This window comes from Akebia trifoliata, chromosome 5 (genome assembly GCF_017979445.1).
Source record: "Akebia trifoliata isolate Shusen 1 chromosome 5, ASM1797944v1, whole genome shotgun sequence".
NCBI lineage: Eukaryota > Viridiplantae > Streptophyta > Magnoliopsida > Ranunculales > Lardizabalaceae > Akebia > Akebia trifoliata.
This window is the reverse complement of record NC_141379.1, coordinates 14,843,730-14,865,352: the sequence shown is the minus strand read 5'-3', so window position 1 is coordinate 14,865,352 and position 21,623 is coordinate 14,843,730. Positions and strand designations below refer to the sequence as shown.

General features: G+C 38.2%; 1 protein-coding gene across 2 annotated transcripts; it reads right to left on the bottom strand.

Annotated features, from left to right (window-relative positions):
* Nucleotides 1-1,767: 1,767 nt before the first annotated feature.
* LOC147401544 (L-ascorbate oxidase homolog) lies at nucleotides 1,768-5,485 on the bottom strand. Of its 2 annotated transcripts, none has more exons than XM_086442865.1 (3): nucleotides 5,321-5,485; nucleotides 4,958-5,241; nucleotides 1,768-3,508 (listed from the first exon to the last, which is right to left on the bottom strand). In XM_086442865.1, the coding sequence occupies exons 2-3, from the start codon at nucleotides 5,197-5,199 to the stop codon at nucleotides 2,095-2,097; spliced, it is 1,656 nt and encodes a 551-aa protein (XP_086298991.1). In that variant the 5' UTR covers nucleotides 5,200-5,241; nucleotides 5,321-5,485; the 3' UTR covers nucleotides 1,768-2,094. The 2 variants fall into 2 exon arrangements, with proteins under 2 accessions (XP_086298991.1, XP_086298990.1); XM_086442864.1 differs by having other exon boundaries at nucleotides 5,330-5,485.
* Between the last annotated feature and the right edge of the window lie 16,138 nt (nucleotides 5,486-21,623).

Sequence of the window (21,623 nt, the reverse complement as noted above, 5' to 3'; positions counted from 1 at the left end):
TGTTTTGAAAAATGTTTTGCCAAAAAGTTTGCTAAAAAGTTTGCCATTGAACGCTACCCATATATATATATATATTTTGTGAGCTGTTAAAGAGTTTGTGAATGCCTGAAGGGATAGTGCATCATATCATCCAGAGTGGTGTACTATCTTGAGAAGTACAGTAGGGACCACCAAGCTCATATGTGGTATGGGACGCGTAGCCACAACTGGAATCCGGGTTTATTCCTCTCTATCTTTATTAGTGAAATTGTAATGTAAAGGTGGTCGTATACGAATGGTTTGTATATTTGGGAATCACATATAGCCTAATAGGCATAGACGAAAATGATTAGTCAATGATCACTAACAATCTATAGTAGTCGAACGTTCTGACAAATCGAAAAGAAACCCATTGCTTATGGTCACGTCAAACAGCCAGCCTTAGCCGGATAAATAGTTTCGCAAGTGTGTTAAACAATGACCAGCGACAAAATCAGGAACTAATACTTTATATGAAACATCATGTCCCGACTGAGAACAATTCAGTCGTAAATCCCAACTCTTTAATTCTACTACTCTACCATTGCGTATTATGTATTTGTTGTCTTATTTTGATATATAAAATGAAATGCATGTTTAATGTTTCCATGTGGTCAATTAGATTTGTATAAAAAGAAAATGTTATAGTGAGTACTACTGATAATGTAATGTGAATTTTAAAATGTTTAGTTGCTCATCATTTGATATATGTACTAGTTAATCATAGTTTCTTCTGTAAAACTTTACATATTTTAAAATGATTCAGTATGTTTATTCGTTCATATTAAAAGAGGTTATTGGCATAAATTGTTTGCTTCCCTACTGGGTAATCATTGTTACTCACCCTTTCCTTCTCTATTTTTTTTAGTTTCATATTCAAAGCTTAACGAGGTAAGTATAGAGCACGAGTGAGGATCATCTGGTGGGTCAGATAGACAACCAGAATTCGTTACCTGGTGAATATTGGGGCTATACCACCTAGTGGTATCAATTCATCCGAGTAGTCTTATGGATTTTGTCTTGAGTGTTAGGACTTCTGTTAGAGTGAGGAGTTCTGTATAATCCTGTATTTTGTTTGCCCTTTTGCACTCTAATCTATCGTACGTTATTAGATGTATATAGGATTCCACTTGTATTATATTTTGTATGTATATATGCAGGTTGAACGCCTTGAAATGCTAACATAAATAGAGGAGACCATGCCGAAATTTCGAGGCGCCACCTAGTGCCTCGAGATCTGACATGGGGCGTTATGTTATCGTTTGGCGGGGCGCCACATCCTCACTAGATTTTGAATGAGCTCTCAGGCTCGATTCGGGCAAATTGGGGTGTGTGTAATTACCTTAATCATGGTCATTGTCACGATCATTGTGATATCATAATGATAATCATAAGCATGATGATGGTGGTCATGATACAATGATGAATATCATCAATATGGTTATAATCATAATGATTATGGTTGTCATCATCACCATCATGACACTGATATAACCTTGATCCATGATGTTGATTACATAATGAAGATAATGATGATGATCATAAAGATGTAGTTGATATAACAATGATGATGATAATTCTCATGGTCATGATTATGATCATGTTGAGTATGACGTGATAACGAAGAAGGCAAAGTTGATGACAACGACAATGTTGTTGTTGATGATTACCATGGTCATGATGATGATGATAACAATTATGATTACCATCATAACAATGATGAACATGAAGATGGTGATGAAAACATGATAATGAAACTATTTTTTGCGCATTTCATTGTGATTGATAAAATTACAAAATGGGTCAGAGACATCTCTTTATTGCAGCTCAAATGTAACTTTAGATTCACATGTAAGGCTTGGCATAGAATGACATGTCTTAAAAAAAAAGAACACAGAAAATATGAGAGAGCATTGAGACCCTCATAATCAACTCATTACTACTTGGATAAAATTTTCTTGAAATATTTCCCACACGCTCTTTATCTAAATATATATAAAGTATGGATTGTGTGGAGTCCATATTAAAGATTGAGATGGTAGGTAGATAGTTGGATAAATGGACACGCGAATCAAGTTAGATTGTGTATGGAGGTGGTTTCGGCAAGTCCTTGATAATGCCACAAAGATCAAGATTGTCAGGCATGTTGTATTCATCCCTCAAAGAGCGGGCTGGTGAAAGGACACTAATATAGAGTTGTTGTCCCAAGTAATTCCTTTCCCAAAGATTTGACCTAAGGTTCCACATCCCGGCATTGTCCAATGTTAGCAAAACTGCTGCCCATGATTTGGGATATACTTGAATTGTGTGCTTGCTCACTGCGTCTAGAAGATTGTAGTTCTTTCTACTCTTAGGGCTCCACCTCCCTGGTTCAATGGCTACTGCAAAAAAGGAATATCCATCCAAGTGCCATGATTGTATCCCTTTCTCATGGTTCTCGAAAATGATCTCCACAAAATTACGGTGTGTGCCATTCACTACTATTGGTCCTGATGTAATTTCATGTTTGCTACTCCCTGGTGTTGGCTCGTCTGCTATGGTGTCATAATTGAACACTTCAGAGGCTACGCCATAGTACTCAGCTAGCTTGAGTGGGGTTTTTGGGTCAACATGGGAGACACCGTTAATGGCATACTTGAGCTTTCCATCAACGGTCCCAATAGAGTTGACGATTTTGATGGTGCGGGTGATATTGATACTACCGTAGTGGTAAGAGCCTTGGGGATTGGGGCGGGCAGCACTAGCAGTGAGATTCCAACGGAAGGAACGGAATTGATTTAGGGACCATGCCCAACCCACTGGTGCCTCAGGGAGCACTGGTGTAGGAGGGGCCTTGTTGTTGGCATATCGGATTATGCTAGTGGCGGTGAGTACGTACTTGGTGAAACGAGTGGAGGCCACCATATAGTAGTCTCTAGGAGCCTGATTAGCTGTAATCAATACCGAGTAGCATTGTCCTAGGTGGACATCAAGGGAATCATACACATTTTGAACGGTATGAGACCCCTCAAATTCCACCAATTTCATAGAGTGCCCTTGGATCCTGAAGTTGAGGGAGGTTTTTATTCCAACGTTGCATATCCTATACCTATAGGTCTTTCCTGGCTTCATGCTGAAGAGTGGCTCATCTTTGTCTTCGCCCTTTCCAGACTTGCCATTAATGAGGACACCATCGGGCCTTCCAATGGAGCTTCCAGTATCCAACTTTGTTTTTAGGATGTCATGACCTTTGGTGTACCAATCACCAATTAGAACGGTGTAGTCATCTTCCGGATCATCAAAGGGGACAGGAATAAGAAGGCGACTATTTACACGTAAGCCTCCAAAGGCACCAGCAGCCTTGTGCATGGCCAAGCTAGGGAAATAGTAATAACTACCTATTTGGTCCTTCACTTGGAAGTGGTATGTGAAATTTTGGCCAGGAGGAATTGGGCAATTGGTCCCAGGCATTCCATCTTGCCAAGAGTTCTTTCTTTGCTGGATTCCATTCCTGTAGTCAATCATCATCCCATTATTATTCGTCAATATAAATAAGAGAGATGCTAACAACGCAGCATCAACATTAACCTTCACCTGGAAGTGGTATGTATTCTTTTGTATAATATACACCCTTAGAAAATAGAGTCTTGTTGGAGTAATTTTAAAATTCACATTGATTCACACTTTGCTGATGTGGGGATGCACATGGATCAAGATGTTTTTCACTTGTATCTCGATGAAAAGCATCTATGGTTCCTTATACACATCCACATCAGTAAAGTGTGAATCAATGTGAATTTTAAAGTCATTCCAGTATTATTCTAAAAAATAATATATTTTGGTTTTGATGAAAGTTAAGTTTTTCTTAATAATTATGTAAAAATATTTTTATAATTAATTTTTTGAGTACAATGACGATAACCCCAAGATAAATGCATTTAACAGACAAATCTAAGGTTGAGGTTGCTAACATACCCACAAAGAAAAAATATCATCAAAAGTCTAATTCTTTATCTCCTTCAACCCAAAAAATAAAGGGCTTTTGGTAAGAGGTTAAAACTAGGATATTTAATTAGGCTATTGTATAAGAGACTAAGTTTAATTTGGGCATGCCATTAATTTGAAAACCCAAGGGGTATCTCAAATATTCACCAAAACACAAGCAAACCGTCTTAAATAACCTGTTTTATTATTTTTTATATTTCAAAAAAATAACAAATTGATAAATTTACCTTCATGCCCTAGCATCGAATGTGGGTTCCCAAGATTAATAAAGTAAAAATATAGAAATGGATAATTTTTTTTTCCAATTACGCAATTGGATATATAGTTTTAAAATATTTACATACCTCGTAAATTTATCCAGATGTGTGAAATATTTTGTGTGAATTTAACATTATGCCCTTTGATTTTGAAATACTTGGTTAAAAGGGAAATGATTGCACTTAGTTTGCATGATTGCACTCCAAAAAAAAAAGAAGGGACAAGACAAACCCTTACGAAATCATTATACAGTCATTTTCATTAATAAATATAAAAAAACTGGTATATAACTTTGAGTTTTGGTAAAAGTAAATAGTAATAAAATCAGATATATATGTATTTCATAGAGACAAATGATAAAATGACTCGTTAAAACATACGTGGTCTGTACATGGTTGATGTGGCAAGTGCACTGAATTGTAGATTTTTTTCTTTGTGTATCTTGAAAAAAAATAAGATCTATAGATCTGTGTACTTGCCACGTCAATCACATACAAATCGAATACGTTTTTTAAGTCTAATTATTATGGCTCTTTTATAAAATATTGAACACGCATAACTTCAGTAATTTTTGGTAAGTATCATTCAATTTTAATAAAACATTTTTTTTCTTTTGTTTCTATATAAAAGGAAGAAGCATCCAACTCTTTAATTATTAATTGCATAACACGACGAAAACTTTGAAATATATCCTTACCATGACAAGAGGAACGGTTCATCAAGGTTATTGAAGACGTTGACCACGATGTTATTGTTTGTGGTGGAATTTATGTTGGGACCAGGGAACTGGTTATTGATGAGAATTGCTCGCTGTGGAACGCCTAAAGGAGATATGGTACCGTAAGTAATGTTCCATGTGAAGAAAATATAGGGATCTTCTGCTTGGACTACCACAGTGGCCGCGAAGCAAAACAACACTAGCAGTATCACCTTGTCCATCTCTGTGTTCTTAATTTTAATATGTAATCGATCTCCCTGTTCCTGGTAAGAAGTAATATATAAATAAAATCCCAATAAAACATAAATTTTTTAAAATTTAAAAGAAGAAAAGCTATGTCACCTTAATTACCTCCACAAAAGACAGGAAGAAAGATGTAAAATAGAATTCCCTCTTTGTTTTGAAAATTGAAAAAAAAAATAGCAGATAAATTTATAATATATGTGTTTTCTACATAACTACTAGTTGAGGACCTCTGCTCTCCACCCCTTTATGTTTTTTCTTTTCTTTTTCCTTTTTGTTTTTTGTTTTTTTTTTGTTTGACCTCTTAACCTTTTTATATATATAAAGAGAGACGTTCAATAGAGGAGGAAACAAACATCCGTTTTAACACCGGAAACATCTCTGCGCCCCTCACTCTATGCTATTCTTTCCGAGTTTGAATTTGCTATTAATAATTGAGGCTGTTAAATGAATAATAACAAGCAGCGGCAGTCCAACTCTCTCGGACCTTTTTGACGGTCAAAGCCATCGAATAGTTTTAGGGTTGCATCTCATCTATTTCCTCAAAACCCTTTGGTTTCATCTCTGGACAGAAACCTCTTCTCTCTCCAGAACGTCAAACACTCGAGACTTTCGATCTACTTCATCTCCAAAAATAACAGTAAAGAAATCTCGATCTACTTTGATCTCTCATTAGCCCTCTCTCTCTCTCTCTCGGTCTGGTCTCTCTCAGAAACTAGTAGACGAAGGAGATCTACGTTTCTGTGCGAGAGTCGAAGCCATGTTTGACCTCGATCTCATCTATCTCTCTCAATCTATTAAGTGTAGAGAAATTCGAATTTCATGCAAATTGGAAAACTTTCGTCCCTAAACCGATTCGATGTAATTTCGACATATTTTCGAAAGGAGTTTGCATAGATTTATGTCTGACATGCCAAATTTGTAGAGATTTCGAACTTTTTCTTCGTAAGAAGGTTGTTGCAACAATTTCTCTTAGAAAACACTTCAGATGGTAGGTTTCTTATCTCCTAAGAATAAATTTTATCCAATTTATTTCATAAAACTTAATTTATTTCATTATCAGAATTATGAATAACATTCTCTAATTTATTGAGTTTATCACACCAACGAAAGAAAACAAAGAAGAGTCCTACTAAGTATCAACTATGGATTCCTAAGCCACATCCCCAATGTGTGAGAGAATTTGAAAAGGGCCATAGAATCGAGGGGATAGTTTAAGGAAGCCACTTGAAGCAAGCTTGAGTTGGCGATAAGGTTGTATATGAAGGAAAACCCAATCTCCCACATTAAAGGAACATTCTGTGCGCTTTCGATTCGCAAAGAATTTCATACAAGTCTGCTTCTTGCAAATTCTCCTTAAGCAATTTTAGAAGTGAGTCACAATGATGAAGTGCCAAATCAACTAAATGGACGGCCATGGTACCCAACAAATATGAAGTAATACGAAGTGGCGAGTACCTATAAACACCTTCAAATGGAGACATCTTTATGGAAGCATTATACGATGTGTCATACCACCATTCAACCCAAGGAAGCCATGTGATACATGAAGAAGGATGTTGGGTAGCAAAACAACGTAAATAAGCCTCAAGAGAATGATTGACCACCTCGGTCTGCCCATCAGATTGAGGATGGTATGTGGAGATTCGGCATAATTGTGAGCCTTGCATTTCAAAATGAGCCTCCCAAAATTGATTGGTAAATAGTGGATCCCAATCACTGACAATTGAATGTGGCATTTTGTGGAGTTTCGCAACATCATAGATAAAGATTTCAACCCTAATGACACCGAATAAGCATGCTTGAGCGCATTGAAATTTCTTAGATAAACGATCCACCACAACCAAAATAGAAGTTTTTTTTATAAGAAGGAGGCAACCCATCAATGAAGTCCAAAAAGACATCCATCCATACTTGATCTGGAATTGCAAGTGGTATAGAAGATCAGGAGGAGAGACCAATTCTGTTTTATTGAGCTGACATATATCACATTTCGCTACAAACTTCTTGGTGGCACGTTTAAGGCCATTCCAGTAAAAATTGCGAGTAATTTGTTTATACGACATACGTAGGAAACCCATATGACCACCAATAAGATAAGCATGGAATTCTGTCAAAATTTTAGAACACCATGGAGAAGTAGATGGAACAACAATATGTCCACGATATTGTAGAGTACCATCTGTGTGGTCTGATTTCGGTTTGAGAATGCTGATGGACTCTGCCTCGCAAATTCGAAGTCATTCCTGTCACCTCCTTACTAGTGTTGGCATGGTGCCTGTAAAACTCTCCGACGCTCAAGTTAGAGAAGTGGAGGAATAATTTAATAAACTGGTTAGACATCCAATCCACATAAAAGATCATTTCCTCTGTGTTAATATTGTTATTTATATAGTCTTCCTTCGAATCAAGGTTTCCCTTTCTCACGGGGGGTGATCTCGGAGAATCCCCTGATTATTTGGAACCTAAACGGAATTGAGATTTTCTAGATTGGTTATGCTATACTGGGATATCTCCTCCGAGATCTCTGGACTTGACGTGCGCATATCAATATTATGACTATTCTTTGATCAGGTCTGCCCTACTTAGCAGACCAGGTCTTAGTCATTGCTATGTTGCCATTCTAGCCTGACCAGGTGCTCTTTGCTTTGACCTGCCTTTCTGCTGGGTAGCACTCGTATGCTGATCTACGTATGGTACCACTCAATTGGCCTGGACATGTGTACGATTTAGATAATTACGCAGTTATTTCCTTTTATAATTACGCCTTTTCGAGGAGACGCAAAGTCTCGCCGTCTTCTTGAGACACGTAACCTCTTTCTCATTGGTTACTGTAATTTTCTATAATTACTTCTACTTTTAATGAATCAATGCATTTTAAGCAATGTCATTTCAAATCATTTCAAACGGCTAAGACAAATCATCATTCATTTGTGTCCGTCCACGTGCCCTACTATCATCAGTACTATGCCCCAATCTATGACATTTAGGTTAGATTAGGCTATCCTCCCAGATATATGTACTCTTTTACGTTCTCCTAGAAATAAAATACTTTGTACTAACTCTTTTTTCTTACTGTGTTTTTTATTTCTATGATCTCGTCTACCTACATTTTGTGAAAAATTCTTTCTCTCTTTTTCTTTCTGCTTCACTACCATTTTTACCTCTTTAAAGCTAAGGTAATCTTCTTCTTTTGCCTTTTCTTTTTTACAATCTTAATTTCTCAATGGCTACCAACATGAACCAACTTTGGAGGAGACTCTATATCCCTATTTCTATGTTTATTCGGATTTTCAAAGACCCCAAGGACCCTAACAAGCATCGTCAGGGGGAAAATTATGGTATACGTCTGCCAAATCAAGGCTAACCTTAGTTTCCCTCTTTTTCTCCCTTTCTTAGGGAGGTGTTGAGTAAGATAAATCAAACCCTAGGCTAAATGTCTGGTAACTTTTACCATCTGGTGAAGATAGTAGAGATGATGGGCATAACCCCTAATAACTTCTTCTCCAAGTACAATCTGAAAGCTATCCCTAACACCCTGGGTATTACTCGTTGTCTTTCAAAAGTGTAACAGTTGCATTAGCTCCATGTTTCCCCAGTGTTGACAAAGGGTGGTACAATGACCACTTGATTATCTCCGGGAACTGAGAGTTCACCTTTGACTCTTCTCATGAGGGATTTAGAGTCCCTCAGACCTTTCAAAGTAAAACTGGTTTTTAGATACTTGGCTGTGTCTCATTATTTAATTTTGTCTATAACCAAATTTAACTTTGTTCTTACTTACTTTTCTCTCCGTAGATTATTCTACCCTTTTCGTTGTAGAGGCTAGGAAAGAGTACCGTAGACCATCCAAAAAAAGGAGGCTAGTGGCAGTGGGCCTTCAAGCCAGGACTGCTGAGGGGGTAGTGGAGGGAGATCAGATCTATCATTTCCCTTCTATTTCTCCTCAGCCACCTGCATGACGGGCTCCCTTTGATCAAGCCGAGCAGATTTTGGAAGATCTTCCTTCTCCCATTGCCTCTGTTTCTACTCTTCATTCTCCTCCAACATCCTTAGGATCCTCTGACGCCATGAACATTGATCTCTCATAGATCCTTCTTTACTTCAACCCTATCGTCAGGGCTACTCCTCCCTTTGACCAGGGTAGGAAGAAAGAAGAAAAAAATCTGACCCTTTGTGCTTCTATCCTCACTAGAGAAGTAGGTCAGTTGACACTTGTACACAATAAGTGAGACGACCCAGCTTCTACTACTACTTTTGTTTCTATTTCTGTTATTGCTGTTGCAGCTGCTACTTCTATTGAACTTCCTAAGGAGATTCAAGCTCAAGAGGTGTAGAGCTTGGATACTATCAGAGAGCACCACCCTACTTTTGAGCTACAGCAGCGCAAGAGGTACATGTTGATTAGAAAGAGTTTGAGGAGTCCTTCCCCTCTAGGAGGGTTTGAGCAAAAGGGTCCCAGTGACTTTTTGACTCCCCAGGAGGAAGTTGCATTCCCCTAGAGAAGTCGAGGGGTCCTCCTCCAGGATGGAAATGAAAATAATGACTTTTGGCCCCACTTTGATCATGTCTACAATAGGAGTTACGAGGTGAGGAATCCTATCGTTTCTGCCTCTCTGCTCTCCGACTCCATTTCCCCCAAAGACTAGGATGTCGTGGATCGAGCCAATGCTAACCTAGGCTTCGATCTGTTTGTTCACAGCCTTTATCAAGTAATTTTCTACTCTCCCCACTCTACTATTTACTTTTCATGATTTACTCACTCAACTACTTTATTCTTCTTGTAGGCTAACGCTTATGGTACCCTAGCCTTCTTGAAATGGTATGAGGCTAAGAACCAAGCTACTACCCTGACTAGAGAATATGAGGAAATAATCACTCTACTTCAAGTTGAGCTGGCCTCCTCTAGCCAATTTTCTTTGGAGGCTAAATATGAGATAAAAGTTAATTTGACCCAATTTTCCAAGGTAAACTTAGACTTGGAGGCCAATAATAAAAAGTTGGCAGATTTTCAGGGTGTTCTCCAACTATAACTGGCCAACAACAAGGTGAAAGTGCAGAGAAGAGACGTAGAGCTGGAAAATCTCCAAGAATTGGTACAGTAGCAAGAGCTTGATTTAAGCTCTTTAAGGGTTGGTTTTGAGACAACTAGGGCAGCACAGGCCAAAGAGGATAAAATTGAGACTAAGAGGCTACTAGGGCAGTTGTAAGCCCAATATTCTCGGTTGGCAAAAGAAGCTTCTATCAAGGCCTATCAGAAATGTTTTGAGGCTGCCCAACTTCAGTATAAGGAGGAGAAGGAAGATGAAGAAGACAAAGAAGATTATGATGGCCCTGAAGGTCTTCCTATCAAGGAGACTTTTAGTTGGTCTGGTGACTATGGACGAGGTCTACCCTTCCAACTAGATGAGGAGAAGAACCCCATGACTATCTGAAAGCGCCATCGATCCGCGGGGTGAGCGGATCCGCTTTTGACCTTTGAGGTTTGGGAGTCGCCACTAGTTATTATGGTCTAGGAACCAAACTGACTCTAAAATGGATAATAAACTAATCTACTACAGAAAATCTGAATCCGGGGATCATGTTACGGGGTTGGAAGGTGTTAGGCACCAACCCCGCCCGGCCAATGCCGGTCTCTACTTATCCCAAATAAAACTACATCACTAATAACAAAGCTAGATTAAAAAAAATAACGAAAAATCTTACCTTCGATCTATAAAAGTGTTATTCCCTCAGATATGGTGAAAACGGCTCCTTGTACCGTACTCCTTACTTCGTTCTATCTCCGGATCTGATTTCTGATCTCCGAGGTAAGTTATCTCCTTCTTGGATCTGGGTGTTTCGAATTTATTATGGATTTTTGGGGTATTTTTGAGAGGTTCCTAGGTGTTTTTCAGGCTGAAATCGAAGTAGGGTTTTGGAGAGGTTGTGGAGGCTTCTTCACCTACTTTTCCTAGGGTTTTTTTTTATACGAAAATAGGGTGTGGAGGCTCATATTTATAAAGTTTTTTAGGAGAATTGGGGTTTGATTAGGGTTTCTTTTAGGGTTTCAATTAGGGTTTAGACTTTGATCTCATGAGATTGACTTAGTCTTTAGGGTTTTAATTTAGGTTTTGACTTTAGTCTTATGAGATTGACTTGATTAGTTTAGATTAGGGTTTTGATTTAGGATTTTGACTTCAGTCTTATGAGATTGACTTGATTAGTTTAGATTAGTGTTTTAATTTAGGATTTTGACTTTAGTCTTATGAGATTGACTTTAATACTTTGACTTTCGTCTTTCTTGGTTGGCTTTTAATATCTTGACTTTAGCCTTACTTGACTTTAGTATTACTTGATTGACTTTAATGTTTCACTTTACGTTATTTAATGATTTATTTATTAATTTTAAAATTTTTAATTATTAAAGTTATAAAATTACCGTTTTGCCCTCGGAGAGGATTTTTTATGTTTTAAGTCATTTTTTAATGTTCCAGGATATTTTGGAATTAGTTTTTCGTAAGGAATTCAATTGGAATATTGGTTTTTGTCATTTATGAAATTTTTTGTGTGAAATGGTCGTGAATTTTATGAGGGGTATTTTCGTAATTTTGTCAAATTTTGTGAAAATTGGCGAAGTGGTTTATTTGATTTTGATTTGTTATTTTATGTGTTTGAATGGGTTTTCCTAAGCGTAACATAGGTTCTAGGGTTGTTTTGATGTTAGGGGTATTTTGGTAATTTGGTCATTTTTAGTGATTTTTATCGTGAAGCTTCTTTTTGTCTGCAAGATAATGATTTCTATGTTTCTAAGGTCGTATTTTCCTAGCGTAGCGTGATTTCTAAATTTTGTCAGTTCGAGATACCTCATCCGGATTTCTGAAACACATCTGGTAACAAAATAAAGCATTGAAATAAACATCCATCATTGGGAACCGTTGCGAACGGGTTGACGAGTTGATTAATCAGGCGAATGCAAAAATGGGATGTCTACAGATGCCCCTCTTTGGCAGAGGGGTTGAAGCAAACTAGATAGCAAATTTATTTTGATAGATAGTGCGATATCCGAATGCCAAAGCTAGTGACAGTTTATTTTGCAGCCTGATTTAGCCATTCGTCGGGGTGTTCGGATCCTTGAGGGTAAAACTCTCCCCGAACTAAAAAAATGTCAGGTCCTTGAGCGCGAGCTCTCGCTGGCAGTGTCAAATCCTTGAATTTTAGAAAATTCTCCTTGACTGATGTAACAACTGTGCAAGTGTGTGGACACAAAATCTGAGATAGATTTAAAAGGGTTTGAGTTGGAAATGACTCAAATCTGAGCATGAAGTGAATGTAAACTGAGCATAATTCCAGGAAAACCCTTGGCGGCATCTGAGCATAATTTCGAGAAAACCCTCGGTGGCATCTGAGCATAATTCGAAGAAAACCCTTGGCGGCATCTGAGCATAGTTCCGAGAAAACCCTCGGCGGCATCTGAGCATAATTCCAAGAAAACCCTTGGCGGCATTTGAGCATAGTTCCGAGAAAACCCTCGGCGGCATCTGAGCATAATTCCAAGAAAACTGAGCATAGTTTCATGAAAACCCTTGGCGGCAACTGAGCATAATTCCAAGAAAACCCTTGGCGGTAACTGAACATAATTCCGAGAAGACCCTCGGCGGCATTTGAGCATAATTCTGAGAAAACCTCTCGGCGGGAGCTGACTAAGTAAAACTGAGAATGAAGAAATAAATCTGGGAAAAAATGATTGAAAATGATTCTAAAAAAGAGGGGTTGAATCTGGGAATGAAATAGATCTGGGACAGAATGAATGCCCTATCTCCTATGTTAGATCCAAAATGCTTTTGTTTAAACCTTAAGAATTTATTCAAAAGTTTTATGAATTTAAAACCTGAGTTTTTATTTCTTTTGAACCTTAAGAGTTTTTCGAAAAACTGTTATCAAGTGAGTAACCTTAAGTTTGGGGTTCCCATTATCTTTTAGGATTAACATTGCTCAAAACAAAATGTCCTTAGTTTGACAATAAACATGGCATTGAAGATAATTGAATACATCATGCAAAAATAAAAAAAATGCCCCTAGTATAAGGGGAAACTACATATTAGAGGAAAAAGAAAAATGCCCTTTGTATGAAGTTTCAAAATATTTGATTACCACAAGCGCAATAAAGATCCAACTTTTAATTTTGATTAATTTTATTGAAAGTTTTGAGTTAGGCTCAAGAGAACAAAATTATTTCCTTTTGAGACTCATCATAGAATTCATTCTTCTCTCCCTTGGTTCACTTGGGGAAGTAAGAATTTTCAGATCAATCGTAGACAAGATACTTGTGGCTTCCGAATCTATGCCTGATTTAAACTAAGTATTGACCTTGATTATTCGGGCTTCTGATGTTTCAGCTTGGACCGCTCTCAATTTGGGATTTTCTTCCGTTTTTCTTTGTTGCTTTAACTTTTGCCTAGATCGCCTTTTCAGGTTTTCAATCTATCGAGCTTGCTCTAGCTTTTGCCTAGATCACCTTTTCAGGTTTTCGATCTAGCGAGCTTTTTCTTCTTTTCCTCTCGGCTCTAATTGTTGCCAAAGTTGTCATTTCAGATTTTCAACCTTGCGAGCTTGCCTTAATTTTTGCCTAAGTCGTTCTTTTCGGGTTTTCAACTTAGCAGGCTTCATCATTTTTTTTTAATCTTTTTCTTCTCTTCTAGTCTTCTAGAGTTACTGTCTGATTATGCTTTGCTATCTTCCTTGACTTTTCGCACGGTACTTAGGAGGACTTTCATGGGTAAGCTTAGGACTGGATATAAAAAGAAAGGGATTTTGAGGTTCAAAAACCCGAATGCCCCTTGTGTGGCATTTTTTTTATTTTGCTTTGAATTTTCTTCCCCATTTTGAAGATATTTCTTTTTCTTTTCCTTTTAGATTTTTTCTTTATCGGGGAATCTATTTTTTTATTTTGATGTGGTCGGGCCTGAAGTAACTTCTCAGGTTGCCTACGTACCCCAAATTTTTGGGATCAGACCAAAACGTAGTTCGGATTTTCCCTCCCCTAGGTTAGGTAATCAGGCTAAGAAATAAAAGGCATATTTTTTCTCTTGTTGAATAGGTTGCAAAGGTGTTGAGACAGGAGATAATGAACTGGGTAGTAAGAAAATTGATTCGGCCAAAAATGGCCTCCTTAAATGTAGTACCGTTTGATTTGGTCAAGGTTGGTTGGTTCTGGTAACTCGATTCCATCATGATCTTGAAGTCTGACAGCTTTTCCTGGTAATATTTCCTTGATGATGTATGGACCTCCCCAATTCGGTTTGAACTTCCCTCTAGGGTCAAAGATAGGTGCCCGATTTTCTTTGAGTATTAAATCTCTTACTTATAAGTGACGGGTCTTGATCTTTTTGTCAAATGTACGGACGACTCTTCTTTGATAAGCTTGCACGTGATACAAAGCTCTCAGTCATTTTTCTTCGATCAAATTTAATTCTTCATACCGCTGGCGAACCCATTCTGTTTCTGACAACTGACTTTCCAACAAGACCTTGAGAGATGGAATTTCCATTTCAATTGGCAAGACTGCTTCCATGCCATACACTAAGGAATAGGGAGTAGCTCCAATAGAGGATCGAATTGAAGTTCGATATGCCCATAGTGCAAATGGTAATTTTTCAGACTAATCTCGATGTGATTGACACATTTTCCTTATGATAGTCTTAAGATTCTTATTAACGGTTTCGACTGCTCCATTAGTCTGAGGGCGTTAAGGAGATGATTTGTGGTGTGAGATTTTGAACTTTGAACACAAAGTAATAACCTCAGCCTCGAAATGTGACCCGTTATCAAAAATCAATTCTGAAGGTACCCCGTACTGGCTGATGATGTTCGTTTGGATAAACTTTGCAACTCGAGACGCAGTGAGGACAGCATAAGAGGCAGCTTCGACCCACCTAGTAAAATAATCGATAGCAACTAAAATGTATTCATGCCCGTTTGACGCTTTAGGCGATATTTTACCAATAATGTCAATTCCCCAAACTGAGAATGGCCATGGTGATGTCAGACTAACTAATCGAGAAGGTGGCACATGTATGAGATTTGCATGTATTTGGCATTTGTGGCAGGTCTTGACCATGTGGTTACAATCTGTTTCCATCGTAGGCCAGTAGTACCCTTGTCTCATAATTTTCTAGCTAACATTTTCCCACTCATGTGAGGGCCGCATTCTCCTGAATGTAGTTCAACCATTATTTGTTCAGCTTGATCTTCATCGATGCATGACAAATGAATCCCATCATAAGACCTTTTGTATAAACTTCCTGCGCACATGATGAATTGAGATGCTAATCTTAGTAAGGCTTGTCGTTCCTTCCTCGATGCTTCTTCTGAGAATTCTTGTTTTTCCAACACCTTTTTAATGTCTGTATACCACGGCTTTCCATCAGGTAGTTGAGTAGGAATATTGATCTGACAGCAATATGCAGGTTTGTCTTTGACTTCAACAGTATTCGGCCTCAATTCCATGCCAGGAGGCAAATAGATCATTGAAAATAGAGTGGCTAACGAGTCAGCAAATCTATTATCTTCCCTTGACACGTGCTGGAACAGAATAGCTTTAAACTTACTCACTAGGTTTAACAAATACTCATGGTAAGGCTTCAACTTTTCGTCTCTAGTCTTCCATTCTTCCAATGACTGGTGTATGACTGAAAGCGCCCTCGATCCGCGGGGTGCGCGGATCCGCTTTTGACCCTTGAGGTTTGGGAGTCGCCACCTAGTTATTGTGGTCTAGGAACCAAATTGACCCTAAAATGGATAAAAACTAACTAATCTACTATAGAAATCTGAATCCGGGGATCATGTTACGGGGTTGGAAGGTGTTAGGCACCAACCCCGCCCGGCCAATGCCGGTCTCTACTTATCCCAAATAGATCTACATTGCTAATGATAAAACCTAGATTAAAAAAATAATAAAAAAAAACTTTACCTTCGATCTGCAAAAGCACTATTCCCTCAGATCTGAAAAACAGTTCCTTGCACCGTACTCCTTGCTTCGTTTTGTCTCCGGATCTGATTTCTGATCTCCGAGGCAAGGTGTCTCCTTCTTGGATCTGAATGCTTTGAATTTGTGGTGGATTTTTGGGATGTTTTTGGGAGGTTTTTGGGTGTTTTTTAGGCTAAAATAGGAGTAGGGGTGTTAGGGAAGGAGTTGGGGCTCCAAAATTAGGGTTTTTGAGGGGTTGTGGAGGCTTCTTCACATACTTTTTCTAGGATTTTTTCTTTGATACGAAAATAGGGTGTGGAGGCTCCTATTTATAAAGTTTTTAGAAGCATTTAGGGTTTGATTAGGGTTTCTTTTAGGGTTTCAATTAGGGTTTTGACTTAGTCTTTAGGGTTTTAGGGTTTTGACTTTAGTCTTATGAGATTGACTTGATTAGTTTTAGATTAGGGTTTGGATTTAGGATTTTGACCTTAGTCATATGAGATTGACTTGATTAGTTTAGATTAGGGTTTTGATTTAGGGTTTTGACCTTAGTCTTATGAGATTGACTCAATTAGTACCTTGACTTCAGTCTTGCTTGATTGACTTTAATTTTGACTTCAGTCTCACTTGATTGACTTTAATACCTTGACTTCAGTCTTGCTTGATTTACTTTTAATTTTTGGAAAACCCCCTTCTATTATATCTTTAATTCTTTGAACCCCCAAATGGAGGGGTCCTTAAAGAAATATCCCACGAACCCTCAACAATTTTGCCTGAGAGTCCAATTAATCGATTTTTTAGGTTCAACTTTTTAAATTAATTTCATTAATATTTTACTTTAATTATTTAATGTTTTATTTATTAATTTCGAATTTTTTAATTATGAAAATTGTGAAATTACCGTTTTGCCTTCGGAGAGGATTTTTTACGTTTTAAGTCGTTTTTCAATGTTCCAGGATGTTTTGGAATCAGTTTTTCATAAGGAATTCAATGGGAATGTTGGTTTTTGTCATTTATAAAGTTTTTTATATGAAATGATCGTGAACTTTATGAGGGGTATTTTCGTAATTTTGTCAAATTTTGTGAAAATTGGCGAAGTGGTTTACTTGGTTTCGATTTGTTGTTTTATGTGTTTGAACGGATTTTCCTAAGCGTAATGTAGGCTCTAAGGTTGTTTTGAGGTTAGGGGTATTTTGGTAATTTAATCATTTTTTGTGATTTTTATCGTGAAGCTTCTTTTTGGTTTGCAAGATGATGATTTCTATGTTTCTGGGGTCGTATTTTCCTAGCGTAGCGTGGTTTCTAAGTTTTGTCAGTTCGAGATACCTCATCCGGATTTCTGAAACATATCTGGTAACAAAATAAAGCATTGGAATAGACATCCATCATTGGGAACCTTTGCGATCGGGTTGACGACTTGATTAATCAGGCGGATGCAAAAATGGGGTGTCTACAGATGCCCCTCTTTGGCAGAGGGTTGAAGCAAACTAGATAGCAAATCTATCTTGGTAGATTAGTGCGATATCCGAATGCCAAAGCTAGTAACAGTTCATTTTGCATCCTGATTTAACAATTCGTCGAGGTATTCGGATCATTGAGCATAAAACTCTCCTCGAATTAGAAAAATGTCAGGTCCTTGAGCGCGAGCTCTCACTGGCAGTGTCAGATCCTTGAATTTTAAAAAAATTCTCCTTGACTGATATAACAATTGTGCAAGTGTGTGGGCTCAAAATCTGAGATAGATTTCAAAGAGTTTGAGTTAGAAATGAGTCAAATCTGAGCATGAAGTAAATATAAACTGAGCATAATTCCAAGAAAACCCTTGGTGGCATCTGAGCATAATTCCGAGAAAAACCTCGGCAGTAACTGAGCATAGTTCCGAGAAAACCCTCGGCGGCATCTGAGCATAGTTCCGAGAAAACCCTCGGCGGCATCTGAGCATAATTCCAAGAAAACCCTTGGCGGCATCTGAGCATAATTCCGACAAAACCCTCGGCGGCATATGAGCATAATTCCAAGAAAACCATTGGCGGTATCTGAGCATAATTCCGAGAAAGCCCTCGGCGGCATCTGAGCATAATTCCAAGAAAACCCTTGGCGGCATCTGAGCATAGTTCCAAGAAAACCCTTGGCGGCATTTGAGCATAATTCCAAGAAAACCCTTGGCGGTATCTAAGCATAGTTCCGAGAAAACCCTCGGCGGCATCTGAGCATAATTCCAAGAAAATCCTTGGCGGCATCTGAGCATAGTTCCGAGAAAACCCTCGACGGCATCTGAGCATAATTCCAAGAAAACCCTTGGCGGTATCTGAGCATAATTCCGAGAAAGCCCTCGGCGGCATCTGAGCATAATTCCAAGAAAACCCTTGGCGGCATCTGAGCATAGTTCCAAGAAAACCCTTGGCGGCATCTGAGCATAATTCCAAGAAAATCCTTGGCGGTATCTGAGCATAGTTCCGAGAAAACCCTCGGCGGCATCTGAGCATAATTCCAAGAAAACCCTTGGTGGCATCTGAGCATAGTTTCGAGAAAAACCCTCGGCGGCATCTGAGCATAGTTCCGAGAAAAACCCTCGGCGGCATCTGGCTGAGTAAAACTGAGAACAAAGAAATAAATCTGGGAGAGAAACGATTGAAAATGAATCCGGAAAAGAGTGGTAGAATCTAGGACTGAATGGATGTCCTATCTCCTATGTGAAATTCAGAATGCATTTGTTTGAACCTCAAGATTTTATCAAAAAAGTTTTATAAATTTAAAACCTGAGTTTGAACCTCAAGAGTTTTTTTTTGAAAAACTGCTATCAAGAGGGTAACGTTAAGTTTGGAGTTCTCATTATTTTTTTAGGATTAACATTGCTCAAAAACAAAATGTCCCTAGTTTTGACAATAAACATGGCATTGAAAATAGTTTAACACATCATTAAAAAATGCCCCTAGTATAAGGGTGGAATTACATATCTAGAGGAAAAAGAAAAAATTCCCCTTGTATGAAGGTTTGAAATATTTGATTACCACAAGCGCAATAAAGATCCAAATTTTAATTTTGATTAATTTTATTAAAGATTTTGAGTCAGGCTCAAGAGAACAAAATATTTCCTTTTGAGACTCATCATAGAATTCACCATTCTCTCCATTGGTTCACTTGGGGAAGTAAGAATTTTCAGATCGATCGTAGACAAGATACTTGTGGCTTCTGAATCTATGCCTGGTTTAAGCTGAGTATTGAACTTGATTATTCGGATTTCTGACGTTTATGCTCGAACTGCTCTCAGCTTGGGATTTTCTTCTGTTTTTTTTTTTTTTTTTATTTGCTCTAACTTTTGCCTAGATCGCCTTTCCAGGTTTTCAATCTATCGAGCTTGCTCTAACTTTTACCTAGATCGCCTTTTCAGGTTTTCAATCTAGCGAGCTTTTTTCTTTTTTTTTTCTTGGCTCTAATTATTGCCAAAGTTGTCCTTTCAGATTTTCAACTTTGCGAGCTTGCCTTAATTTTTGCCTAAGTCGCCCTTTTCGGGTTTTCAACTTAGCAGGTTTCATCAATTTTTTTTTTTTTTCTGACCTTCTTGAATTACTGTCTGATCATGTTCTACTACCTTCCTTGACCTTTTCACACGGTACTTAGGAGGACTTTTATAAGTAGGCTTGGGACTAGGCATAAAATAAAAGGGATTTTGAGGCTCAAAAACCCAAATGCCCCTTGTGTGGCATTTCCTTTTAAATTATTTCTTTTTCTTTAAATTTTCTTCCCCATTTTGAATTTTCTTTCATTTCTTATTGTGTGGGGAAATAGAGATTTTTTTTTTTTTTTTTGATGTGGTCGGGCCTGAAGTAACTTCTCAGGTTGCCTACGTACTCCAACATTTTGGGATCAGACCAAAACGTAGTTCAGATTTTTCCCTCCCCTAGGTTAGGTGATCAGACTAAGAAATAAAAGGCACAATTTTTTCTCTTTTTGAGCAGGCTGCAAAGGGGTTGAGAAATGAGATAAAGAATTAGGTAATAGGAAAATTGATTCGGCCAAAAATGGCCTCCTTAAATGTAGTACCGTTTGATTTGGTCAAGGTTGGTTGGTTCTGGTAACTCGATTCCATCATGATCTTGAAGCCTGACAGCTTTTCCTGGTAGTATCTCCTTGATGATGTACGGACCTCCCCAATTTGGTTTGAACTTCCCTCTAGGGTCAAAGATAGGTGCCCGATTCTCTTTGAGTACTAAATCCCCGACCTGTAAGTGACGAACCTTGATCTTTTTATCAAATGCACGGGCAACTCTTCTTTGATAAGCTTGCACGTGATACAAAGCTCTCAGTCGTTTTTCTTCAATCAAATTCAATTCTTCATACCGCTGGCGAACCCAATCTGTTTCTGACAACTGACTTTCCAACAAGACCCTCAGAGATGGAATTTCCATTTCAACTGGCAAGACTGCTTCCATGCCATACACTAAGGAGTAGGGAGTAGCTCCAGTAGAGGATCGAATTGAAGTTCGATATGCCCATAGTGCAAATGGTAGTTTTTCAGACCAATCTCGATGTGATTGACACATTTTCCTAATGATAGTCTTAAGATTCTTATTAGCTGCTTCGACTGCTCCATTAGTCTGAGGGCGGTAAGGAGATGATTTGTGGTGTGAGATTTTGAACTTTGAACACAAAGTAATAACCTCAGCTTTGAAATGTGACCCGTTATCAGAAATCAGTTCTGAAGGTACCCCGTATCGGCTGATGATGTTCGTTTGGATAAATTTTGCAACTCGAGACGTAGTGAGAACAGCATAAGAGGCAGCTTCGACCCACTTAGTAAAATAATCGATAGCAACCAAAATGTATTCATGCCTTTGATGCTTTAGGCGATATTTTACCGATAATGTCGATTCCCCAAACTGAGAATGGCCATGGTGAAGTCAGACCAACTAATCGAGAAGGTGGCACATGTATGAGATTTGCATGTATTTGGCATTTGTGGCAGGTCTTGACCATGTGATGACAATCTGTTTCCATCGTAGGCCAGTAGTACCCTTGTCTCATAATTTTCTTAGCTAACATTTTCCCACTCATGTGAGGGCCGCATTCTCCTGAATGTAGTTCAACCATTATCTGTTCAGCTTGATCTTCATCGACGCATAACAAATGAATCCCATCATAAGACCTCTTGTACAAAATTCCTGCGCACAAGATGAATTGGGATGCTAATCTTAAAAGGGTTTGCCGTTCCTTCCTAGATGCTTCTTCTGGAAATTCTTGTTTTTCCAACACCTTTGTAATATCTGTGTACCACGGCTTTCCATCGGGTAGTCGAGTAGCAATATTGATCTGACAACAGTATGCAGGTTTGTCTTTGACTTCAACAGTAATCGGCCTCAATTCCATGCCAGGGGGTAAATGGATCATTGAAGATAGAGTGGCTAACGAGTCAGCAAATCTATTATCTTCCCTTGACACGTGTTGAAACAGAAT